Here is a 26,091-nt window from a genome sequence, read left to right on the forward strand (position 1 = left end):
AGAGAAGGATTGCTGGGTTATATGGAAGTTCTATTAGTTTTTGGATGAACCACTATATTTTCTTATAATGGCTATAATAGTTTGTATTCCCTCCACAGTTGAATGAAGTTTCCTTTTTCTCTACATCCTCTCCAACTCTTGTAATTACATGTCTTGGTGATAATAACCAATCTAATAGGGATGAGGTGGTATCTCATAGTAGTTTTGATTTGCTTTCATCTAACAACTAGTGAAGATGAGCATTTTTTTCATGTATCTGTTGGCCATTTGTAAGTCTTCTTGGAGAAGTGTCTGTTCAAGTCCTCACCCCATCTTTCAATTGGATTATTTGCTTGTTGCTGAACTTGGTGAGTTCTTTATATATTTTGGATATTTACCCTTATTGGAGCTTTTGTTTATAAATATCAATACTCATTTAGTTGGCTGCATTTTTGTTTGTTCTTGATTGCTTTTTATTATGTAGAAGCTTTTTAACCTGATACGGTCCCATTCATTTATTATTGCCTTTACTTCCCCTGCCTTTGGGGTCAAATTCATAAATTGTTCTCTGTGGCCAGGGTCCATGAGTTTAGTATCTATATTTTCTTTTATGTAATTTATTGTCTCAGATCTTATATTTTGGTCTTTGGTCCATTTTGAATAAATTTTTAGGCAGGAGGACAAACTGAGGTCAAGTTTCATTCATTTGAATGCAGCTAATTTTCCCAGCACCATATATTGAAGAGACATTCTTTTCTCCATTGTGTGTTTTTGGCTCCTTTGTTGAAGATTATTTGTCCATATATATGTCTATATTTCTCAGTTCTCGATTCTGTTCCATTGGTCTGTATGTCTGTTTTTCTGCCAATACCAAGCTTTTTTGATTTTCATGGTTCTGTAGCATAATTTAAAGTCAGGTAGTTTTATAACTAATGCTTCATTCTTTTTTCTCAAGATTGCTTTGGCTATTAGGGGTGTTTTATGGTTCCATACAAATCTGTTGATTTTTTTTTTGTTCCATTTCTTTAAAAAATGACATTGGAATCTTGATGGAGATTGCATTTAATTTATATATTGCTTTGAGTAATATGGCCATTTTGACTATGTTCATTTTTCCAGTCCATAAACATAAAATGTTTCTCTATTTCATTGTGTCTTTTTCAATTTCTTTAATAATACTTTGTAGCTTTCAGTATATTGGTCCTTCACATCCTTTGTTAAGTTTATTCCTAGGTATTTCATTTTTTGTTTTTGAATTGTAAAAAAAATTGTTTAATTTTGATTTTTTTGAATCATTTTCTAAAGCATCAATGTTGGCATATAGGAAAGAAATAAACTTTTGTATATTGTTTTTGTACCCTGCAACTTTACTGTATTGGCTTATTGTTTCTAATGGTTTTTTGGTGGAGTCTTTGGGGTTTTCTATATATAAGATCATATTGTCTTCAGAAAGTGATACCTTTACTTCTTCTTTCTTGATATGAATGCCTTTTATTTCTTTCTCTTGCCTGATTGCTCTGGCTAAAACTACCAGACCTATTCTGAATAACAGTGGAGAAGGGGCAGCCTTGCCTTGTTCTTGATTGAGTTGAAAAGCCTTCATTTTTCACCATTTAATATGATATTAGCTGATGTTTTGTTATATATGTCCTTTATTATGTTGAGGTACTTTCCTTCTATACCCATTTTATTGAGTGTTTTAAACATAAATGGATGTTTCATCTTATCAAATGTTTTTCCTGCATCTATTGATAATATCATATAATTTTTTGTTCTTTGTTTTATTAATATAATTATTTGCACTAATTAATTTATGTATATTGAACAATTCTTGTGCTCCTGAAATGAATCTCACTTGATGATGATGTATTATTTTTTTAATATATGTTATATTCAACTTCCTAGTATTTTGTTTAGAATTTTGCATCTGTGTTCATTAGTGATATTAATTTTTATTTATTTATTTATTTATTTACTTATTTACTTATTTTTTCTTGTCCTTGTCAGGTTTTGGTATCAGGGTTATGTTCTCATAAAATGTGTTAGGGAGTACTGCTTATTCTTCTATTTTTTAGAAGACTTTAAAAAAATAGGTACTGGCCCTGGCCGGTTGGCTCAGTGGTAGAGCATTGGCCTGGCGTGCAGAAGTCCTGGGTTCGTTTCCTAGCCAGGGCACACAGGAGAAGCACCCATCTGCTTCTCCACCCCTCCCCCTCTCCTTCTCCTCTGTCTCTCTCTTCCCCTCCCGCAGCCGAGGCTCCATTGGAGCAAAAGATGGCCCGGGCGCTGGGGATGGCTCTATGGCCTGTGCCTCAGGCGCTAGAGTGGCTCTGGTTGCAACAGAGTGATGCCCCAGATGGGCAGAGCATCACCTCCTGGTGGGCGTGCCTGGTGGATGCCGGTCAGACGCATGCGGGAGTCTGTCTGACTGCCTCCCCGTTTCCAGCTTCAGAAAAATACACAAAAAAACAAAAAATAGGTACCAAATTTTCCTTGAATGTTCAGTAGTGTTCATTAGTGTAGCTATCTGTTTCTGGACTCTTTCTGGGGGGAAGTTTTACAGTTTTTTTTATTTCCCACCTGCTTATGGGTCTGTTTAAGTATTTCACTTCTTTATGACTCAGTCTAGGAAGATGGTATGGTTCTAGGAATTTATCCATTTCTTCTAGGTTGTTGAATTTGGTGGCATATAATATTTCATAGTATTGTAGTATGATCCTTTATAGATCTATAATGTCTCTGGTATTTTTACCACTATCATTTTGGATTTTGTTTATATGAGTTTTTTTTTTCCTTAGTGAGTCTAACCAGAGTTGTGAATTTTATTGATCTTTTCTTTTTGTTGTATTATTTTTTTCAATAATTTTATTGTTCTCTAATTTATTTAGTTCTCTAATTTTTACTATTTCTTTTCTTTAGCTGACTGTTGGTGCCTGTTGTTTTTTTCTTTCTAGTTTTTTAAGATGTGATGTTAAGTTGTTTACTTGGGATATCTCTTGTTTCTTGATAGAAGCCTATAATGATATACACTTCCCTCTAATTATGGCTTTGGCTGTATCCCAGAAATTTTGTTGTCATTCTCATTTGTGTGTACATATCTTTTGATCTCTTCTTTTATTCTTCTTTGACCTAGTTATTTTTTTAGAAGTATGTTGTTAAATTTTTACATTTAGTGGGTTTCTTTACATGCTTTTTTTGCAGTTGAATTCTAATTTCAAAGCCTTATGATCAGGAAATATGCTTGATATAATTTCAGTCTTCCTTAATCTATTAATTTTAGTTTTGTGGCTCAACATATGGTCTATCCTTGAGAATGTCTGTGCACACTGAAATGGAATGTATAATCTAATGTTCTGGGATGAATAGTCCTGTAAATGTCTAATATGTCCAGTTGGTCTAGTGTGATGTTTAAGGCCAATATTTCTCTATTGATTTTCTGTTTGAATTATCTATTTCAAACTATCAATGGTGTGTTGAGTTCCCCAAGTATGATTGTGTTTTATCTGTTTTTATTTTTAGATCAGTTAGTAGATGTCATATATTTTAGTGCTCCTTGGTTCGGTGCATATATATTAAGAAGTGTTATGTCTTCTTGATACAATGTCCCTTTGGTCATTATTAAATGCCCATCATTGTCTCTTGTTAGATTTGTTGTCTTGAAGTCAGTATTGTCAGATATTAATATGACTGACTACACCTGCTTTTCTTTGTGTATTCTTTACTTGGAGAATTTCCAACCTTTTACTTTGAGTCTGCTTTTGTACTTGCAGCTTAGATGTTTCTCTTGAAGGCAGCGTATGGTTGGGGTTTTTTTTTTTTTTATCCAATCTGCTACTCTGTGCCTCTTTATTGGTGAGTTCAGTTCATTTACTCTTAATTATTGACATTTGAGGATTTTCTATAGCCATTTTATGTTTTGTTTCTGGTAGCTGTTTCATTTTTGGTTATTTTGTGTTTCTCTGAGTTGTTTTTGTTTGGTGGTATTCTTTACTTGTTTCTTCTGTTTATTCTTTGTTTTCTAAGTAGTGTGTTTCAGTAGTGACATTTTCATGGGTTATTACCATTAGGTTATTAAGAGAAAAATTTTCATAGGTATAAGATTTTTTTTGTCTTAGAAGAGCTTCTGTACATCCTCCTTTGCTACTTCAGATCTTTATCTTCTCCCTTTTTATTTTTTAGTTTTCACAGATTATTCTTGTTTTCATTATTACCTTGTGGGCCTTATACTTATACTTTTGATTTATTTTATTTTTGTGTATCTGGTTAAATAACCCCCTTGAGTATTTCCTATAGTGGGAGTTTTCTGGTAATAAATTTCTTCAGCTTCTCTACATCTGAAAAATTGTTTATTTCTTCTTCATATTTGAAGAATAAATTTGATGGTTATAGTATTCTTGGCTGATAATTACTTTTAGTATCTTGAATGTTTTGGTCCAGTCCTTCTGGCTTTTAGAGATTCTGCTGAGAAGTTTGATGATAACCTAATGGACCTTTCTTTATATGTTATGTTATGTTCTTCTTTTCCCTAGCTGCTTGAGTAACTTGGCATTCTGTTTTATTCTTGGATTCAATGCTCTCTTTCCATAGGCTTGGCAAGTTCTCATCAATTATTTGTTTGAATAAACACTCCATTCCCTTCTCCCTCTCTTCTTCTTCTGATATACCCATTATTTATATATATATATTTTTTGCAATAGAGTCTGACAATTCTTGTAGAGCTCTCTCATTTTTTTTATATTTGTGAATCTTTCTCTTCTTCTTTCTGTAGCTTCTCCTATTGCCTTTTTTTGATATCACTGATGCTCTCCTCTATCTAGCCAGTACTATTAGCTGAACTTGCTACCTAGTTTCCAATTCATTTATTGATTTGTTTATCTTTGTTTTTTTTTTTAAGGTTTAATCTCCTTGGTAAAATGCTCATTTTTTTCATTAATTTGTGCTTTGAGCTCATTAAATTACCCATCTCTGAGTAATTGCATCTCATTGAGTATTTTTAGAACTTCAATTTTGAAGTATTTATTATTTAACTCCAAGGTTTCCACATAATTGAGCTTCCTTTCTGGAGACTTTTATTTTCTTTCTGAACTATGATTTTTTTTATGTGTATACATGATACTCAATTTTTTCTTACTTGATTGCATTTGACAGTTGTATTGTTAAGAACTGTAACAATAAACAAGAAGAAAAATAAAAAATGAAAGCAAAAAATACAATATAAAATAGAAAAAGTTATAAAAAATGGCAAGTATTAAAGAACAACCACAGGTCCTGGCTGGTTGGTTCAGTAGTATTATATCATTCACAGTGTGGATATTCCATGTTTGATTCCCAGTCAAGTCACACAGAAGAAGCAACTATCTGCTTCTCCACCCCTGCCCCTCTCTCTTATCTCTATCTCTCTCTTCCTCCCCCACAGTCATGGGTTGGTTAGAGCAAGTTGGCTTCAGGCACTGAAAATGGCTCCATGGCCTTGCCTCAGGCATTAAAATATCTTAGTTGCTGAGCAATGGGGCAATAGCCACAGATGCACCATGCATTGCCCCATAGGAGGCTTGCCGGGTGGATCCTGTTTGGGGAGCATGTAGAGGTTTCCCTGCCCCCCTACATCTCAGTTAAGAAAAATAAAAGACCCACCACAAAAAACAGCAAATACCTCCCCAATGCATACAGAATGCCCACAAAAAGTAAGAATAAAAAATATAAAAATTAAAGAAATTAAATTAAAAAGAAAAGGAGACTGGGCTTCAGTTGCATTTGTAAGTGTTGAATGCTCTGAGAGCTTTAAGCTTTATGGCTTTAGCAATGGTGATTTCAGACCTCAGCTACTCCTTCTCACTTTTCAACAAATGGAGGGTTGGGGGGGACAGACATAGAGCACCTCTGTTATTCAAAGGAAAGAGTGGTTCTGGAGTTTGGTTAGGGTTTGTCTCTGCCACTCTCGGTACCTTGCAAGATGAAGGAGGCTTGATCTGGGAGGTTGGGGGCTGCACTTTGATTTTATCTGTCTCTGTGAAGAATGCTGGCTGTGAACAAACAGACCATAGAAATATTGACCATGACCCTTTGTTTGGTCACTGCTTTGGTTAAATAACTCCCTCTTTACCCCTCAATCTCTCTGCTCCTGGCAGAAGAAAACCTAGTCACTTTGGCTTCTCCCTTCTCCAGTGCCTTAGCACAGCGATCCCCAACCCCCAGGCTGCAGACCGGTACCGGTCTGCAGAGAAAGAATAAATAATTTACATTATTTCCGTTTTATTTACATTTAAGTCTGAACAATGTTTTATTTTTAAAAAATGACCAGATTCCCTCTGTTACATCCGTTTAAGACTCACTCTTGACACTTGTCTCGGTCACGTGATACATTTATCTGTCCCACCCTAAAGGCCGGTCCGTGAAAATATTTTCTGACATTAAACCGGTTTGTGGCCCAAAAAAGGTTGGGTACCACTGCCTTAGCAGACAAAATCCCAGATAATCCAGGCCTCTCTCTTCTCCAGAGCTGACCATGAGTGAATTTAATCTGCTACCCTCTCAGCCCTTCCGTCTTTTCATTGATTGGATGCATGGATCTTTCAGACAAGGCTGTGACCCCAGCTGGGGTTCCTTCACTGTTACAGCTGTCCACTTTGTTGAAATATCAAGGGGAGAGATCAGTGGTATCTCTCCCACCACTATTACTCTGACATCATTTTAGAGCAGTGATATTTCATTGGTGTACCACAAGAATTCTTAAAACATGCAATACTTGACTAGCAGCGGCATGACCTCTTTTCCTTTCTTAATTAATTAATTATTTTTTCATGATTATTTTAAAAATTTTATTTAATTTATTAGGGTGACATTGATTAATAAATTTATATAGATTTCAGGTACACAATTCTACAATACATTGTCTATATATTGTATTGGATGTTTGCCACCCCAGGTTATGTCTCCTTCTATCATCATCTATCTCCCTGTACCCTCCCCCACTACCTTTATGCCTTTCCCTTCCTGCAATCCCTACACTGTTGTTTGTATTTATAAATTTTTTTCATTGCTTAATTCTTTTACCTTTTACACCCAGCCCCTCATCCCTTCTGACAGCTGTCAGTCTATTCTCCATATATTTATGATTGTTTCAATTTTGTTTTTCATTTTTTTTATTACCTTCCACATTTAAGTGAAATCATATGGTACTTGTCTTCTCTGACTGGCTTATTTCACTTTGCATAATGCTTTCCAACACTGTTCATGCTGTTATAAAATGTAAGAGCTTCCTTTTATTATGTCTGAGTAGTGTTCCATTGTGAAAATGTACCAGAGCTTTTTTATCTACTTATCCGCTACTAGGCACTTGGGTTGCTTCCAAATCTTGGTTGCTGTAAATAATACTGCAGTGAGGGAATCACCCATCTAACCTTGAACTTTCTATGACTTGGATTGGAGAACTTTAGTTAAAAGCCCTGAGTGGATGTCTCTTAGATGCAAACATCAAGAAAGTGTGAGTGGGTGACCTTTGTGTAGACAGAAAGGGAATGCATGTGAACGGGCTTTAGAAATTTGGCCTAGAGGTCCTAGATTTCCCCTTTCTTTGTGCTTATTAATCAGCAAAAGAAAAGAATGTTCTGGCCAATTTAGCCCTTTCTCCCTGTCAGAAAAATGGCCATTAATCATTCTTCCCTTTGTCATCTGATCTCCCTCCCTTGTAATCTTGTTACCTCTTTTCTGCTTCTGATAATAAAATCTAAAGGAGAAGGAGATTCAGGATGTCTCTCTTTTGCCTCCCTTGGCAGGCCTCCCTCTCTTCTTCTTGACAGAAGTTTGTGTCTTGAGTAGGTTTTTTCCATGTGACACCAGTATTTCCCAGCGCACTAGAGTAGTACAATAGGGGTGCATGTATTCTTTCAAACTGATGTTTCAGAATTCTCTTGATATATTTCCAGAAGTAAAATTGCTAGGTCATAAGGCAGTTGCAGTTTTATTTTTTTGAGCTATGTGGCCAGTAGGCATGCCCACCATCACAGCCACCTGGCCCATGCAAGTTCACATTGGATTCAGACAGATGGTAATGAAACAATGGAGCCAAGAACTGGTGGGCCTTTAGTTTTAATCCTAGCTTGCACCTGGCAGGCAAGTAAAAACACACACTGGGCTCCAAAACCCACTCATTCAGTGCTCACAAAGCCATTGATTTATCCGAGTTTCCTAGAATCAAAGATTTCTAACCTCACCAGTCTCATTCACCTCTGTTCCCCATCTCCTCTCTGCACAAACTCTGCACAAACTGGCTTCTCCTTCATCACTCCACCATCTTGGCTGCTTCTCCTGGCCTCCTCCACGTGGCCTTACTCTGCTCTCCTCTGTAATACTAATCTCAGGAACCAAGAGAGAGCAAGCTCCTGGTCTGCCCTACTTTATAGTGTAGATTCAAAACCTTTTAATCCAATATACAAACAAGGAAGTCTCTGATACAAAGTCACTTAACTGAGGCATAATGGGATTCCTTATGAGAGAGCACCACCCTACTTAAAAAAGGTGAGAAAAGCTTAGTCCTAAAACCAAGTCCCAGGATACAAGGATCCTGCCTGCCCACCACCCGCCCCCAACACACGTTAATATAATCACGCCCATCCCAAGCAAGAAGGGCAATTAATATTATCACCTGGGTGACAGGCTTCCACGTTGGCAGCACCGTCTTTAACAAAGTGAGCATAATATATTTTATCTGCCCAACATGAGGTAACTCCACACAGCTTTCCACAGTGGCTGTGCCAATTTGTATTTTCACTAAAAGTGCACAAGGGCTCTCTTTTCTCCACATCCTCCCCAACACTTGTTGTTTGCTGATATTGATAATAGCCATTCTGACAGTTGTGAGGTGATATCTTATTGTGATTTTAATTTACATCTCTCTGATGATTGGTGATGTTGAATATCTTATTATATGTCTATTGGCGGTATGTATATCTTCTTTGGAGAAATGTCTGTTCAAGTCTATATGGCCAGGGCTGCCATCATGGCCATTCACATGCAGGTTCTCATTGAATTCAGGAAGACGGTAAAGAAATAGTGGAATCGGAGGATGAAGGGCCATTCTATTTATTGGTGTCGCACCAAGACAGGCAAGCCACAAGAGAAGCCAAGGGAAAAGAGGAACACTTGCTTTTCCCATAGAGCGCAAGGGATCAGGGAGGCCCCTGCAATGCTGATAGCAGGAACCTAGAGAGAAAACCCCTGGTCTGTCTCATTTTATAGTGTAGAAAATTAAAGCCTTTAAGCCAATATAAGGAAGTCTCTGATGCAAAGTCACTTATCTGAGGCATAAATGGAATTTGTCATAAGAGTGCACCACCCCCTATTATGCAACAGTCCAGGGTGTGGGACTTAAAAGCTTAGTTTTGAGAAGACCTTAGTATTAGAAGGGAAAGGCTTAGTCTTAAAATTAAGCCTTATAATGACTTTGACAGCTTACAGCCTGTCTCCCACAACTAAAACAAGCAAACATATATATCATATTTACAGACTTATTTGACCAACATTCTTTTTTCCATCTTTTAATTGGATATTTTGGTATAAGTTCCATGTAAAATTTGGATATTAAGACCTTATGAGATATATCAGCAAATATTTTTCCCATTCAGTGGATCATTTTAAATTCTTTTGCTGTAAAAATCTTTTTAGTTTGATGCCCCATTTTTTACTTTCTTTTTTGTTTCCCTTGCTCAAGGTGAAATATCAGAAAAAAATACTGCTACAAGACAAGTCAGTGATTTTACTGCCTATATTTTCTTCTAGTTTTTTTTATGATTTCGAGTCTAACATTTAATTCATTTTGAATTTATTCTTGGGTGTAAAAAGTGGTCAAATATTTTTTTAACTTATCTGTCCAAACTTTCCAGTATCATTTTTAAAATAAGCTATCTTTACCCCATTGTATGTTCTTGCCTCTTTTGTCAAATATTAATTGACTATAAAGGCTTAGGTTTATTCCTGGGTGCTCTCTTCTGTTCTATTGATCTATTTGTCTGTTTTTAAGTCAATACCATGCTGTTTTGATTACTGTGATCTTGTAGTATAGTTTGATATTATATAGTATGATTTTTCCAACTTTGTTCTTCTTTATGAAGATTGCTGTGTCTATCTGGGGTCTTTTGTGATTCCAGATAATTTTTTGGGAATATTTGATCTAGTTCTGTAAAATGCACCATTGGTATTTTAGTAATTTCATTGAATCTATAGATTGCTTTGGATGGTATGGAGATTTTAATTATGTTAATTATTCCTAGCCATGAACACAGTATATGCTTCTACTTATTTTATTGCTTTCAGTTTCTCTATTCAGTCCCTTATAGTAATTTTTTGAGGACAGGTCTTTTACATCCTTGGTTATATTTATTCCTAGGTATTTTATTCTTTTTTGAAGAAATTATGAATTAGATTATTTTCTTGTTTTCCCTTTCTGATATTTCATTATTTGTGTATAAAAATGCAACTGGTTTCTAGATATATACTATATTTTGTATCCTGCTATTTTACTGAATTCATATATCAGTTATAGTAGTTTTTTGGTAGACTCTAGGTTTCTGAATATACAGTCTTTTTTCACCTGCACATAACAACAGCTTTACTTCTTTTCTTATTTGGATGATATTTATTTCTTCCTTTTTGTGGATATGACTTCCAGTACTATGTTGAATGAGAGTGGTGATAGTGGACATTTTTTTCTTGTCCCTGTTCTTATGAGAAAGGCATGTAGTTTTTACCCATTTAATAGGATGTTGTGTAGTTTGTCGTATGTGGCCTTTATTACATTGAGGTATATTTCCTCTGTTCCCATTTTGGTGGGAGTTGTTATTATAAATGGGTTCTGGGTTTTATCAAATGCTTTTTCTGCATCTATTGATATGCTTTTCTTTCCTGTGTTTTTCTTTGTATTTTTCTGAAGTGAGAAGTAGGGAGACAGAGAGACAGACTCCTGTAGGCACCTGACTGGGATCCACCTGGCATGCCCACTCGGAGGCGATGCTCGGCACATCTGGGTCATTTCTCTGTTGCAACTAGAGCCATTCTAGTGCCTGAGGCAAAGGCCATGGAGCCATCCTCCTTGACCAGGCCAACTTTGCTCCAACGGAGCCTTGGCTGTGGGAGGGGAAGAGAAAGATAGAGAGAAAAGAGAGAGGGAAGGGTGGAGAAGCAGATGAGTGCTTCTCCTGTGTGCCCTGGCTGGGAATCAAGCCTGGGACTTCCACATGCTGGGTGGATGCTCTACCGCTGAGCCAACTGGCCAGGGCAATATGCTTTTTTTATCTTTCATTTTGTTTATGTACTATATCACATTAATTGTTTTGAAGATATTGTACCAATTTTGCATACCTGGAAGAAATTCCATTTGATCATATTGTATGACCTTTTTAATGCACTGCAGAATCTGGTTTGTGAATATTTGTCGAGGATTTTAGAATCTATATTCATTAGGTATATTGACATATAATTTTCTTTCCTTTTAGTCTATTTGTCTAATTTAGGAATTAGGATAATTTTGGCATTGTAAAATGAGCTTTCTTTGAATTTTTTGAAAAAATTTAAGAAGGATAAGTTAATTCTTTTCTGAAGTTTTTTAGAGTTTACATATAAAACTATCTGGTCCAAGATTTTTGTTTGTCAGGAGTTATTTTATTACTGTCTCAGTTTCATTAGTTGTAATCTGTTTATTCAGATTCTCTGTTTCTTCTTGATTCAGTCTTAGAGGACTGTATGCTTCTAGGAATTTACCCATTTCTTTCTGATTTTCTTATTTTTTGGTGTATAGTTGTTCATAGTATTTTATTACAATTTTTTGTATTTTTTTGGTGCCAGTTGCTACTTCCCTTTCATTTTATTTTTTTTCAAAGAGCAGATAATTAAAGTTTAACACATTCACTTAGCAAATTCACATAGATATGATAAATTCACAAAAAGTCCCAAAGACAATGAAGCAAAATTGGGTGTAGAATACATGTTGGGCAAAGGAAAGAGATGAGGACATATATTAGGTATCAGATGTGGGAGTGGGTGATTTACATGTAGCTGAGTAAGAGGGGAAAAATATGGTAGAAAAGCTACCCTAGGTGACTCTCTAACTCTGGGACACAGGGATTATCCAACCAATGGGCACCTGTCTGAAGCCCTATCATACTATTAATTTAAATTAGTCTAAGACAGCATCCTAAGGTTTCCTTCCTTAAGCAGGTTTTCCTCTCTTTTCTCTCTCATTTCTGATGTGATTTATTTGGGTACTATTTTTTTTCTCTTGATGAATTTAGTAAAAGGTTGGTCAATCTTACTTATTTTTTCAAAGAACCATATCTTAGTTTTATCGATCTTTTGTAGTTTTTTTTAGAAGTCTACTTTATTCTACTCTGATCTTTATTTTTGCCTTCCTTTTACTCTCTTTAGCCTTTGCATGTTGTCCTTTCTCAATTACCTTTAAATGTCAGTTAGATTATTTATTTGAAAATATTTTTGGGGATACAGGCCTGTAATACCATGAGTTACCCTCTTAGTGCTGCTTTTGCTGTGTCCCATTATATTTGGGTTGTTGTATTCTCATTTTCATTTGTTTCAAGTTATTTTTTGAATTGTTCTTTGATCTCATTGTTAATTCATTACCATTCATTGTTTAATAACTTGTTATTTAATCTCTGTGTCTGTGTGTTTTTCATTTTTTTTCTTGTGATTGGTTTTTAGTTTTACACCATAATGGTCAGAAAAGATGCTTAATACAATTTTAATCTTTTTAAATTTATAAACACTTGTTTTGTATTTTAACATGTGGTGGTTTATTATAGAAAATATTCCATGTGTACTTGAAAGGAATGTATAACCTGTCCAAGCAGTGGCACAGTAGATAGAGCACTGGCTTGGGTTGCTGACCTGAGGGTAGGTTCATCAGCTTGAATGCGGGGCTGCCAGTTTGAGTGTGGGATCATAGACATGACTCCATGTTGCTGGCTTGAGCCCAAAGGTCACTTACTTAAGTCCAAAGGTTGCTGGCTTGAAGCCCAAGGTCACTGGCTTGAGCAAGGGTCACTAGCTCAGCTGGAACTCCCTGGTCAAGGCATATATGACAAAGCAATCAATGAACATCTAAGATACCACAACTATGAGTTGATGCTTCTCATTTGTCTTCCTTCCTGTCTCTTCTAATCTATTTCTCTCTTTCTCCCCCCCCCCCCCAAAAAAAGGAAAAAGCAATACATTCTGCTGCTTTTGGGTGAAATGCTCTAAAGACATCAGTTAAATTCAGCTGATACAGTGTGTTATTTAAGGTTGTCATTTACTTGTTGATTTTTTCTTTTGTCTGGAAGATCTATCCATTGATGTCAACGGGGTGTTAAAATTCCCTACTATGACTGTATATTGTTGATATCTCTCCTTTTATTTCCATCAAATTTACTTTACATATTTAGGTGCTCCTATATTGGATGCATAAATATTTATGAGGGTTATACCCTCCTGTTATATTGCTCCCTTTATCATTGTGTAGTGTTTTTCCTTGTCTATTATATAACCTTTGTTTTAAAGTCTATTTTGTCAACTCTAAGTATTTTTATATAGTTGCTACCCCAACTGTATAAAAAATATTCATTTGCTTGAAATATCTTTTTTTATCCAATTACTTTTATTATGTGTGTATCTTTCATTCTGAGGTGGACCTTGGTTCTTTATGGATTCATCCACCCTATGTCTTTCTTTACTTTCCTTTTTTCTTTTCTTTAGTGAGAGGAGGGGAGGCAGAGACAGACTCTCATATGTGCCCCTACTGGGATCCACCTGGCAAGCCCACTAGGGGGCAATGCTCGCCCATCTGAGAACCTTGTTTTTTTGCAACTGAAGCAATTTTTTTAGTGCCTGAGGCCAACTCCCTTAGTGCCCAGGGCCAATTTGCTTCATTGAGCCATGGCTACAGGAGGAGAGAAGATATATATATATATATATATATATATATATATATAGAGAGAGAGAGAGAGAGAGAGAGAGAAGTGAGAAGGGAGGGGTGAAAAAGCAGATGGGTGCTTCTCCTGTGTGTTCTGGCTGAGAATCGAACCATGGATGTCTACACCCCAGGCTGACAATCTATCACTAAGCTAACTGGCCAAGGCCTACCCTATGTCTTCTGATCAGAACATTTATGCCATTTACATTTAAAGTAATTATCGATAGGTATTTATTTATTACCATTTTATTCTTTGAACAAATTTTTTTATTTCTCCTTCTTTTTGTTCTCGTCCTCTTTTTTTTTTTTTTTTTTTAAAGTAGGCCCTTTAACATTTCTTATAATACTGGTTTGCTGGTGATGAACTGCTTTTACTTTAATTGCCAACAAAGCATTTCATTTGTCTTTCAAGTATAAATTATAACCTTGCTAGGTAAAGTAGTCTTGGTTGTTAAGTCCTTGCTTTTCATCACTTTGAATATTTCATGTCAATCTCTTGTTCTGAAATATTACTGTTGAGAAATCAGATGACAGTCATATGGGAGCTCACTTATAGGTAACTAACTGCTTTTCTCTTGCTGCTTTTAAGATTCACTCTTTGAGTTTATCCACTGCCATTTTAGTTATGATGTATCTTGTTGCAGGCCTTTTTGGATCATGCAACTTTGAACTCTATATCTGTTAAATTGCTTACCTCCATTTCATTTATTTCTTTTTCTAGATATTTTTCCTGTTCTGTTATTTGGGGCCTGTTTCTTTGCCTTTCCACTTTGGCTGCTTCTTTGTGTTTGTTTCTATATTGGATTGATATGCTATGACTGTCAATCTTCATGAGGTGACCTTATGTAGTAGGTGACCTGTGTAACTCAGTTGTGTTGTCTCCATGATCTCCTGAGCTTTTTTTTTCATGAATGCCCTTTGTATTGGTTATGCGGGCACTCCTGTTGCAATAGAATCCTTTTTTTTTTTTATAAATTTTTATTAATGTTAATGAGGTGACATCAATAAATCAGGGTACATATATTCAAAGAAAACATGTCGAGATTATCTTGTCATTCACTTATGTTGCATACCCATCACCCAAAGTCAGATTGTCCTCCTCACCTTTTATCTAGTTTTCTTTGTGCCCCTTCCCCTCCCCTTCCCCCTCTTCTCCTTCCCTCCCACCCCCGGTTACCACCACACTCTTGTCCATGTCTCTTAGTCTCGTTTTTATGTCCCACCAATGTATGGAATCATGTAGTTCTTGGTTTTTTCTGATTTACTAATTTCACTCATATAATGTTATCAAGATACCACCATTTTGTTGTAAATGACCCGATGTCATAATTTCTTATGGCTGAGTAGTATTCCATAGTGTATATGTGCCACATCTTCTTTATCCAGTCTTCTATTGAAGGGCCTTTTGGTTGTTTTCATGTTTTGGCCACTGTGAACACTGCTGCAATGACCAGGGGGCTATATGTGTCATTATGTATCAATATTTCTGAGTTTTTGGGGTATATACCCAGTAGAGGGATTGCTGGGTCATAAGGTAGTTCTATTTTCAGTTTTTTGAGGAACCACCATACTTTCTTCCATAATGGTTGCACTACTTTACAGTCCCACCAACAGTGAATGAGGGTTCCTTTTTCTCCACAGCCTCTCCAGCATTTGCTATTACCTGTCTTGTTGATAATAGCTAGTCTAACAGGTGTGAGGTGGTATTGCATTGTAGTTTTGATTTGCATTTCTCTAATAACTAATGAAGATGAGCATCTCTTCATATATCTGTTGGCCATCTGTATTTCTTCCTGGGAGAAGTGTCTGTTCATGTCCTCTTCCCATTTCTTTATTGGATTGTTTGTTTGTTTGTTGTTGAGTTTTATATGTTCTTTGTAAATTTTGGATATTAGGCCCTTATCTGAGCTGTTGTTTGAAAATATCATTTCCCATTTAGTTGGCTGTCTGTTTATTTTGTTGTCAGTTTCTCTTGCTGAGCAAAAACTTTTTAGTCTGATGTAGTCCCATTCATTTATCTTTGTCTTCACTTCTCTTGCCTTTGGAGTCAAATTCATAAAATGCTCTTTAAAACCCAGGTCCATGAGTTTAGTACCTATGTCTTCTCTTCTTCTATGTACTTTATTGTTTCAGGTCTTATATTTAGGTCTTTGATCCATTTTGAATTAATTTTTGTACAAGGGGACAAGATGTAGTTGAGTTTCATTCTTTTGCATGTGGCTTTCCAGTTTTCCCAGCACCATTTGTTGAAGAGACTTTCTTTTCTCCATTGTGTGTTGTTAGCCCCTTTATCAAAGATTATTTGACCATATATATGTGGTTTTATTTCTGGACTTTCTATTCTGTTCCATTGGTCTGAGTGTTTATTTTTCTGCCAATACCATGCTGTTTTGATTGTTGAGGCCCTATAATATAGTTTGAAGTCAGGTATTGTAATGCCCCCAGCTTCATTCTTTTTCCTTAGGATTGCTTTGGCTAATCGGGGTTTTTTATAGTTCCATATACATCTGATGATTTTTTGTTCCATTTCTTTAAAGAATGTCATAGAAATTTTGATGGGAATTGCATTAAATTTATATATTGCTTTGGGTAATATGGCCATTTTGATTATATTTATTCTTCCTACCCACGAACAAGGAATATTTTTTCATCTCATTGTATCTTTTTCGATTTTCCTTAACAATGCTTTGTAGTTTTCATTATATAGGTCCTTTACATTCTTTGTTATGTTTATTCCTAGGTATTTTATTTTTTTTGTTGCAATTGTGAAGGGGATTATTTTTTTGAGTTCATTTTCTAGTATTTCATTGTTGGCATAGAGAAAGGCTATGGACTTTTGTATGTTAATTTTGTATCCTGCGACCTTACTGTATTGATTTATTGTTTCTAGTAATCTTTTTGTGGATTCTTTGGGGTTTTCTATGTATAGGATCATATCATCTGCAAAAAGTGATACCTTTACTTTTTCTTTTCCTATATGGATGCCTTTTATTTCTTTCTCTTGTCTGATTGCTCTGGCCAGAACTTCTAGCACCACGTTAAATAAGAGTGGAGAGAGTGGACAACCCTGTCTTGTTCCTGATTTAAGGTGGAAAGTTCTCAGTTTTATGCCATTTAATATGATGTTGTCTGATGGTTTATCATATATGGCCTTTATCATGTTGAGATATTTTCCTTCTATACCCATTTTGTTGAATGTCTTAAACATAAAGTTGTGTTGTATTTTATCGAATGCCTTTTCTGCATCTATTGATAAGATCATGTGGTTTTTGTTCTTTGTTTTGTTGATGTGGTGTATTACGTTAACAGTTTTAAGTATGTTGAATCATCCTTGAGACTCTGGGATGAATCCCACTTTTTTTTTTTTTTTGTATTTTTCTGAAGCTAGAAACGGGGAGAGACAGTCAGACAGACTCCCTCATGCACCCGACCAGGATCCACACGGCATGCCCACAGGGGCGATGCTCTGCCCACCAGGGGACGATGCTCTGCCCCTCCGGAGCATCGCTCTGCTGTGACCAGAGCCACTCTAGTGCCTGGGGCAGAGGCCCTTTAAATTTGTGTATTTGTTTCTATCCTTCTCTTTCTGGCAGGCAGAAACTCTGTTGCTTTTCACATTGGAGTATTATGTGGGTACCTCTTACAGGGTCCAGTGCTCTGAGCTGGGAAGCCTGTCTTGGAGTTTAGTCCCCACAGTTCTCAGTAGGATCTTACTGCAGGTCAGATATCTTTCTAGAACCTCAGACCCTGACCCTAGGAGTGAGGTAAACCCTTTCATGTCTCCACCCTTTCTACCAGTCTGGATGTGGCTTCTTTTGTGAATTCTTGGGTATAAGACTCTTCTTTAACCAGTCTTCAATTCATTATTCAGGAATATTTATTTTTAATTTAGTTGTAATTTTAGTTTGGACCTGGGAACACATGAGTGTAGCTTTTACCTACTCTGCTATCACCTTGAGTTTCTTTTCTTTTAGGTTGTCAAAAAAAGAAAGAAAAAAAAGGCAATCAACACAACAATAGTTCTCCAGTATGAATAAATCAAAAGTATATATTTTTTTTGGTAGGTTTGGCAAAAAATATATATTTTTATGTGCTTCAGAATTTTCATAATTATTTCATGTGTGCCATAAGATGAAAAAGGATGAAAATTGCTGTTGTAGAATTTTTCTGTATTGAATTTATCTCCTAAGACTGGAGATACAAATTTTAGAAATAAAACTATAGAGGTAAAGTGCCATTTTTATCAAATTATATCAAAGGTACATACTGCCAACGTGATTTATCACTGTTGATATTGATTGAACTTGATCAACTGGACTAGGTAATATTTGTCAGAATTCTCCATTGCAAAGTTATACTCTGTTTTTCCCTTTTAAAAACCTTACCCTTTAAAAACAATTCTCTAAATGCAGTCTATACTTCAGGAGTGTAGAGTCATTTTCTACCTCCCCTGCTTGAAGTATTTACATTAATTATTCAAAATAATTTGGTGGGGAAGATTTCAGACAAAGTATTTTTAAGGCTAGGAAAAATAATCTCATATTATTTAAATGTCATTCAGTAGTTAATCCCTTTTATTGGGCTATGTATCTTAATCACCACAAGTCTCATGATATAAAATAACCTGATGGGAATTATTTAATAACTGTCAGAACCAGACTTAAAATATATAAGCTGCACTACCAGGTATCCAAAAGGGAAAATAGATGTTCTGTAGTCAGCCTCTAAAATGAAAACTGATTTTATGGGAAAAGCAGTATAATTTAGCAGTTTGAAGCATGTGGTTCAGAATGTAAAGGTCTGATCTCAGGTTTAAACCCAGGTTCTTACTAGCTTTGTGACTTTAGTCAAGTTATTTAACTTTTTTAAAGTTTAGAAATTTTAAAAATTTATATCAAAAATGAGATTAGTAAATTTATGGGTTTGCTCTGATGATTAGATACTTACCATATTTCTCTATGTATTTCAAAAAATTTGGGTGTCTAAAAACTGGGTGCATCTGATACAGTGGTTGTAGATATTTTTTTTACTTGCATTTTTCACCCTTGTTTTTGCATGCATTGTTGTAGATTTTTTTACTTACATTTTCTGCTTTTTTGCACCTGTTGTCTTTGTTTTTTTGCACTTGTTATCAGTATATTATGGTGGGTTACATTTTGCCACATTCTGCCCAGAAATGGCTCAGAAAAGATTTTCATACAGTGCTGAATTCAAGTTAAAAGTGATCCAGTTTGCAAAAGTGAATGGAAATTATGCTGCTGAATGTAAGTTTGGTCCTCCTCCAACTGAGAAATCAATCCAAGCCTGGTAACAGGAAGAAGAAAACCTACTGAAAATGCCATGGCGGAAGAAGGTCATGAGAGACAAGTCAGCAAAATGGCCTGATTTAGAGAGAAAATTGAAGATATGGATGGGAGAGCAAAAGGCAATTGGAATTCCTGTGTCCACAAAGATGGTTCAGCATGAGGCAAGAAGAATGGCTGATGAGAAAGAAGTTACTGATTTCAAAGGAAGACACAATTGGTACTTCAGGTTCATGAAACGGAATGGACTAAGCATGTATACATGCACCAGACATGCCCCAAATGCCTGAATACTATGAGCAGAAGGTTTTTGAATTTCATCATTTTGTCATTCAATGTCAAAAGACACATCAGTTTGAGTTGGGACAGATTGCAAATACGGACAAAGTACCCCTTTAATTTGATGTCCCAAGTCCCAGAACTGTGATAAGAAGAGGATGAAAACTGTAACTGTGAAGACAAGTGGACATGAAAAGAGTCATTATACTGTTGTTCTTGCTTGTTGTGATGATGAAACCAAGCTGCCTTCTATGCTAATTTTCAAACACAAAACAATGATAAAAGAAGACATCCCTCAAGTAGTGATTGTCCACATTTATGACAAGAGTTGGAGGGATCAGGATCAGATGAAAATCTGGTTTGAGAAAGTTTGGAGGAGATCAGGTGGGCTTTTATGTAAAACTGCCCTATTGGTGCTTGATCACTTCAAGGCACACATAACAAAAATTACAAAGAAGATTGCCACAGAGCAAAAAATCAAAATTTTCTGTCAAAAATACCTGGGAGAAGTGTCTGTTCATGTCCTCTTCCCATTTTTTTTTATTGGATTGTTTATTTGTTTGTTGTTGAGTTTTTTGAGTTCTTTGTATATTTTGGATATTAGGCCCTTATCTGAGCTGTTGTTTGAAAATATCACCTCCCATTTAGTTGGCTATCTGTTTTGTTGTCAGTTTCTCTTGCTGTCCAAAAACTTTCTAGTCTGATGTGGTCCCATTCATTTATCTTTGCCTTCATTTCTCTTGCCTTTGAAGTCAAATTCATAAAATGCTTTTTAAAACCAAGGTCCATGAGTTTAGTACCTATGTTTTCTTCTATGTACTTTATTGTTTCAGGTCTTATATTTAGGTCTTTGATTTATTTTATGGAAACAACCAAAAAGCCCTTTAGTAGATGATTGGATAAAGAAGATGTGGTACATATATACTATGGAATACTACTCAGCCATAAGAAATGATGACGTATTGCCACTTACAACAACATGGATGGCTCTTGATAACATTATATGGAGTGAAATAAGTAAATCAGAAAAAACTAAGAACTGCATGATTCCATACATAGGTGGGACATAAAAATGAGACTAAGACACATGGACAAGAGTGTGGTGGTTACTGGGGGAAGAGTGTGGGGGGAGGAGATGGAGGGAGAGGGGAGAGGGGAGGGGCACAAATAAAACCCAATAGAAGGTGATGGAAGACAATTTGACTTTGGGTGATGGGGTATGCAACATAATTAAATGTCGAAATAACCAGGAGATGTTTTCTCTGAACATATGTACCCTGATTTATTAATGTCAACCCATTAAAATTAATAAATAAAAACACACAGAAAAAACCAAAGCTAAATACCAAAAAATAAAAATACCTGGAGGATTGACATCCCAGCTCTAATCACTTGATTGACAAATCCTTCAAAGCTGCCATGAAAGATGAATGGAATCAATGGATGAAGTCTTCTGGGGACAATTTGACACCAGCAGGAAGAGTGAAGAAACCAAGTATGGAAGAAGTTTGTACCTGGGTGAAAAGATCCTGGGATAACATCAAGATTGAGATCATTGTCAAGTCATTTAAGAAGTGTGGCATTTCAAATGGCATAGATAGAATGGAGGATGAGGCAATATATGAAGACAGTGATTTGTCATCAGACATAGATAAGGACAAGCTAATGAATGGGAGTTTTGATAGTGATGAGGAGTTGAATCAATTTTATGATGAATAAAAGTTGAATTCAATAACTTTATGTAATACTTTTTTTTTCATTTCAAATTTTGGCCCCTAATATTAAGGCGTGTCTTATGCATGGAGCGTCTTTTACATGGGGAGATATGGTAATATAAAGTCCTTAGAAGTACTCAAGAAATATCAATTGTCATCACTAACAAAATGACAATAGTTAATAATAACAAATCACATTTTTTTGAGAAGTAGATAGCATGCTATCTTTTTAGGGCATCAATTATTATCAATTTTAAGAAGTTAATTATTGGATACAAAGTCCTTTTTATTTTTCAGCATTTTCCTAAATTAGGAATGTTTTTCAGGCATTTTTATGGGTCTTCAGATGAAAAGTTAACATTTGTATAATATGGAATAAAAAATTAGTGACTCAAAGAATGTTGTGTTAATGAGTTTATTCCATGATTAAATATGATACATGAAAACACATGAAAATGTTAATTTTTGATCAAAAAGAAAAACAAATTTAGTCTTGCATAATATATTCTAAAGAAGATAGTTTGACTTGCTAACATAGATTATCTACTAAGCAAATTTACACTTAAAGCTAAGTATCATGTTATTTTTTTTAGTTCTATTTATCATTCTGAAAAAAATTGACTGTGGAAAATAATTAGTGGAGAGTTTTATGTTATTTATGAAGAAAGGAATGGTGCACTTTTTTAAGGAAAAAATAAATTTTATAATGTAATTCTTTATTTTGTTTTTATTTCAGTGTGAACAAAACACATTGCTCAATGGCAACTGTAATGGTGAGTCAGCTTTTAAAAAAGTAAAGTGTTCTGACTTGAATATAAACCAGAAACTATATTCTTACTCTTCCCTTTCTCTCTGCCTTCCTTTTCTGTCCTTTTCTTTTATCTCTCCTAATCATCCTCTTTCCTTACACTATCTCATTTTCTTCTTCTTTTTCTTTCTTTCTCTATTTGTCCCTTCTCTTCTACTTTCCTCCTTCTTCCCGTCTTCCTCCTGTCTTCTCTCTACTTTTTCTCCTCTATTCATTCTCTCTTGTCTTTTTCCTCATACTCTTGCTTCCTGCTTTCTTTTAGAAGCAAATTTAAGTAAAGATATATAAACCTACACAGTATAGAAATGTAAAACTTTATTACAAGGCATTAAAATAATTGAAACACTTAAATATATGGTATTTATAAATAAATAAAGAAAAATACAATAGCCACTGGTTGTAGTTATCAATATTTAAAATAAACCAGTTCTTAAATTTTTTTATAAATATAATGTTGACATATTTTGGAGACCGTGAATAATGTTTCAATGAACATGGGGTTGTATGTATCTTTACGTACCCGTGATTTCAAGTTTTCAGGGTAGATATCCAGTAGAGGAATTGCTGGGTCACATGGTAGATCTATTCTTAGTTTTTTGAGGACCCACCATACTTCCTTCTATAATGGTTAATGATTGGCTTTTTTACTTTTAATTTGTTGAAGGGTGCAATTTGTTTCCAACTTTATATGGCACATCTAATTTCACACTGGGTTACTTTAATGTTTTTTTAATTGTTATTAATTTAAATTTATTGTGTTAACATGAATTCAAGTGTCCCACTCAATATAACTTCCTTACCCCCACCCCGTTGTCCTCCATTACACCCTCTTGGCCCCCCTCCCCCAAACTCCATTTCCCCTTCCCTTTCTGATTTGCTGTCCTATTATTTGTATTTATGTGTTATGTATAAATAATTTCACTAATCTCTTCACCATCTCTGATCCCATCCCCTCATCCCCCTTACCTCTGACATCTGTCCCTGATCCCTGTGACCTTGCCTCTGCCTCTATTCTATTCTTCAGTTCACTTTGTTCATTAGATTCCACATATAAGTGAGATCATATGATATTTGTCTTTCTCTGCCTGGCTTATTTCACTTAGCATAATAATCTCCAGGTCCATCCATGCTGTCATAAAAGGTAAGATTTCCTTCTTTTTCACAGCTGCGTAGTATTCCATTGTGTATATGTTCCACAGTTTTTAATCCATTTGTCCACTGATGGACACTTGGGCTGTTACCAGATCTTGGCTATTGGAAACAATGCTGCCATAAACATGGTGGGGGTATATCTTCTTTTGAATCAGTGATTTGGTATTCTTAGGATATATTCCTAAAAGTGGAATAGCTGGGTCAAAAGGCAGTTCTATTTTTAATTTTTTGAGAAAACCCCTACTGTTTTCCACAGTGGCTGCACAAGTCTGCATTCCCACCTGCAGTGAAGGAAAGTTCTCTTTTCTCTACACCCTCACCAGCATTTATTGTATGTTGATTTGTTAATGAGCGCTGTTCTGACTGATGTAAGGTGATATTTCATTGAGGTTTTAATTTGCATTTCTCTGATAATTAATGACATTGAACATTTTTTCATATGCCTATTGGTCATCTGTATGTCCTCTTTGGAGAGGTGACTATTCAGTTTTTTTGCTCATTTTTAATTGGATTGTTTACCTTTCTGGTATTGAGTTTTAAAAATTCTTTAAAATTTTTGATTACTAACCAATTATCAAGACGTATTGGCAAATATGTTTTCCCATTGTGTGAGTTGTCTTTCTATTTTGTTAATGGTGTCTTTTGCTGTGCAAAATGTTTTAGTTTTATATAGTCTCATTTGTTTATTTTGTTCTTTATTTCACTTGCCCATGGAGATAAATCAGCAAAAATATTGCTATAAGATATACTGGAGAGTTTACTACCTATGTTTTCTTCGAAGATGTTTATAGTTTCACAACATACATTTGTCTTTTATCCATTTTGATTTTATTTTGTGAATGGTGTGAATTGGAGGTCTAGTTTCATATTTTTTTTGCATGTACCTGTCCAATTTTCCTAACATCACTTATTAAAGGGACTGTCTTTACTCCACTATATGCTCTTACCACCTTAGTGAAATGTCAATTGACTATAAGGGCTTAGGTTTAGTTCTGGCTTCCCTGTCCTGTTCATTGATCTGTATGCCTGTTTTTTATGCCAGAAACAAGCTGTTTTAATTACGAATGCCTTGTAGTACAACTTGATATCAGGAAGTGTGATATCTTCCACTTTATTCTTTATTTTCAAGATTGTTGAGGCTATTCGTGATCTTTTTTGGTTCCATATAACATTTTGAAATACTTTTTTAAATCTCTTTTAAGGATGCCATTGGTATTTTATAGGAATTGCATTGAATCTATAGATTGCTTTGATAATATAGAGATTTTAATGATTTTTATTCTTTTTATTCATGAACATGGTACATATATGTTTTCACTTTTTGGTATCTTTCTTGATTTCTTTTTTCAATATCTAATAATTTTCCAAGTACAAGTCTTTTACCTCCTAAATTAACTTCTAGGCACTTTATTATTTTTTTTTTTGAAATAGTGAAGGGGATTGTTTTCTTAATTTGTCTTTCAAACAGTTTATTGTTGGTATATAAAAATGCCCATGATTTATGAATATTAATTTTATATCTTACCACTTTGCCAAATTCATTTATCAGGTCTAGTAGTTTTTTGACTGAGGCTTGAGAGTTTTCTATGTGCAGTATTATATCATCAGCAAATAATGATAATTTTACTTCTTCTTTTCCAATTTGGATACCTTTGATTTTTTCTTTTTGTTTAATTGCTGTGGCTAGGATTTCCAGTACTATGTTGAATAAGAGTGGTGAAAGGGAGAACCCCTGCCTTGTTCCTGATCTTAAAGGGATTGCTTTTAAATTTTGCTTATTGAATATGATGTTGGCTGTGGATTTGTCATAGATAGCCTTTATCATGTTGAGGTATGTTCTCTGTATTCCCACTTTACTGAGAGTTTTTATCATAAATGGGTGCTGGATTTTATCAAATGCTTTTTATGCATCTATTGAAATTATCATATGTCTTTTCTTTTTTCTTTTGTTTATGTGATGAATCACATTGATTGATCTGCAAATATTGTACCAGCCTTGCCTTCCCAGAATAAATCTCACTTGATCCTGATGTATGATTTTTTTCATGTATTGCTGGATCCAGTTTGCTAATATTTTGTTGAGGATTTTAGCATCTAAATTTATCAGGGATATTGGCATATAATTTTCTTTCTTTGTGTTTTTGCTTGGTTTTGGAATCAGAATTATTCTCGCCTTATAAAAGGAGCTTGGAAGTCTTCCTTATTTTTGAACTTTCTGAAATAGCTTGAGAAGGATAGGAGTTAGTTCTTCTTTGAATATTTGGTAGAATTCGCCTGTGAATCCATCTGGCCCAGGGCTTTTGTTTGTTGGGAGTTTTTTGATAACTCTTTTGATCTCATTTGTTGTCATTGGTCTGTGTAGGTTTTCTGATTCTTCCAGATTGATTTTTGAAAGATTATTTGTTTCAATGTATTTGTCCATTTCATCTAGGTTGTCTAATTTTTTGGCATACAGTTCTTCATAGTATTTTCTTGCAATTCTTTGTATTTCTGTTGTTATTTCTCCACTCTCATTTCTAATGTTATTTATTTGAGTCCTCTCTCTCTCTCTCTCTCTCTCTCTTTTGATGAATCTGGTTAAAGGTTCATCAATCTTGTTCACATTTTCAAAGAACCAGCTCTTAGTTTCTTTTATCCTTGTATTTTTTTCTTTAGCCTCTATGTCATTTATTTCCGCTCTGATTTTTATTATTTCCTTCCTTCTACTACCTTTGGGCTTTACTTACTGTTATTTTTCTAGTTCTTTTAGATGCAGGGTCAAGTTGTTTATCTGAGCTTTTTATAGCTTCTTAAGGTATGCCTGTATTGCTATGAACTTTCCTCTCAGTACTGCTTTAGCTGTGTCCCATAAATTTTGAGTTGTTGTATGCTTATTATTGCTCGTTTCTAGGAATTTTT

At 35.1% G+C, this 26,091-nt stretch overlaps 1 protein-coding gene across 1 annotated transcript in view; it reads left to right on the top strand.

Moving 5' to 3' along the window:
* The window catches only part of SLC26A7 (solute carrier family 26 member 7), a 228,662-nt gene that overhangs the window by 164,759 nt on the left and 37,812 nt on the right, over positions 1-26,091 (top strand). Inside the window, exon 14 of the mRNA XM_066372472.1 lies at positions 21,970-22,006. Coding sequence (XP_066228569.1) covers positions 21,970-22,006 — 37 coding nt within the window. The remainder of the gene's footprint in view (positions 1-21,969; positions 22,007-26,091) is intronic.

The sequence above is a fragment of the Saccopteryx leptura genome, chromosome 3, assembly GCF_036850995.1.
Source record: "Saccopteryx leptura isolate mSacLep1 chromosome 3, mSacLep1_pri_phased_curated, whole genome shotgun sequence".
Lineage (NCBI taxonomy): Eukaryota > Metazoa > Chordata > Mammalia > Chiroptera > Emballonuridae > Saccopteryx > Saccopteryx leptura.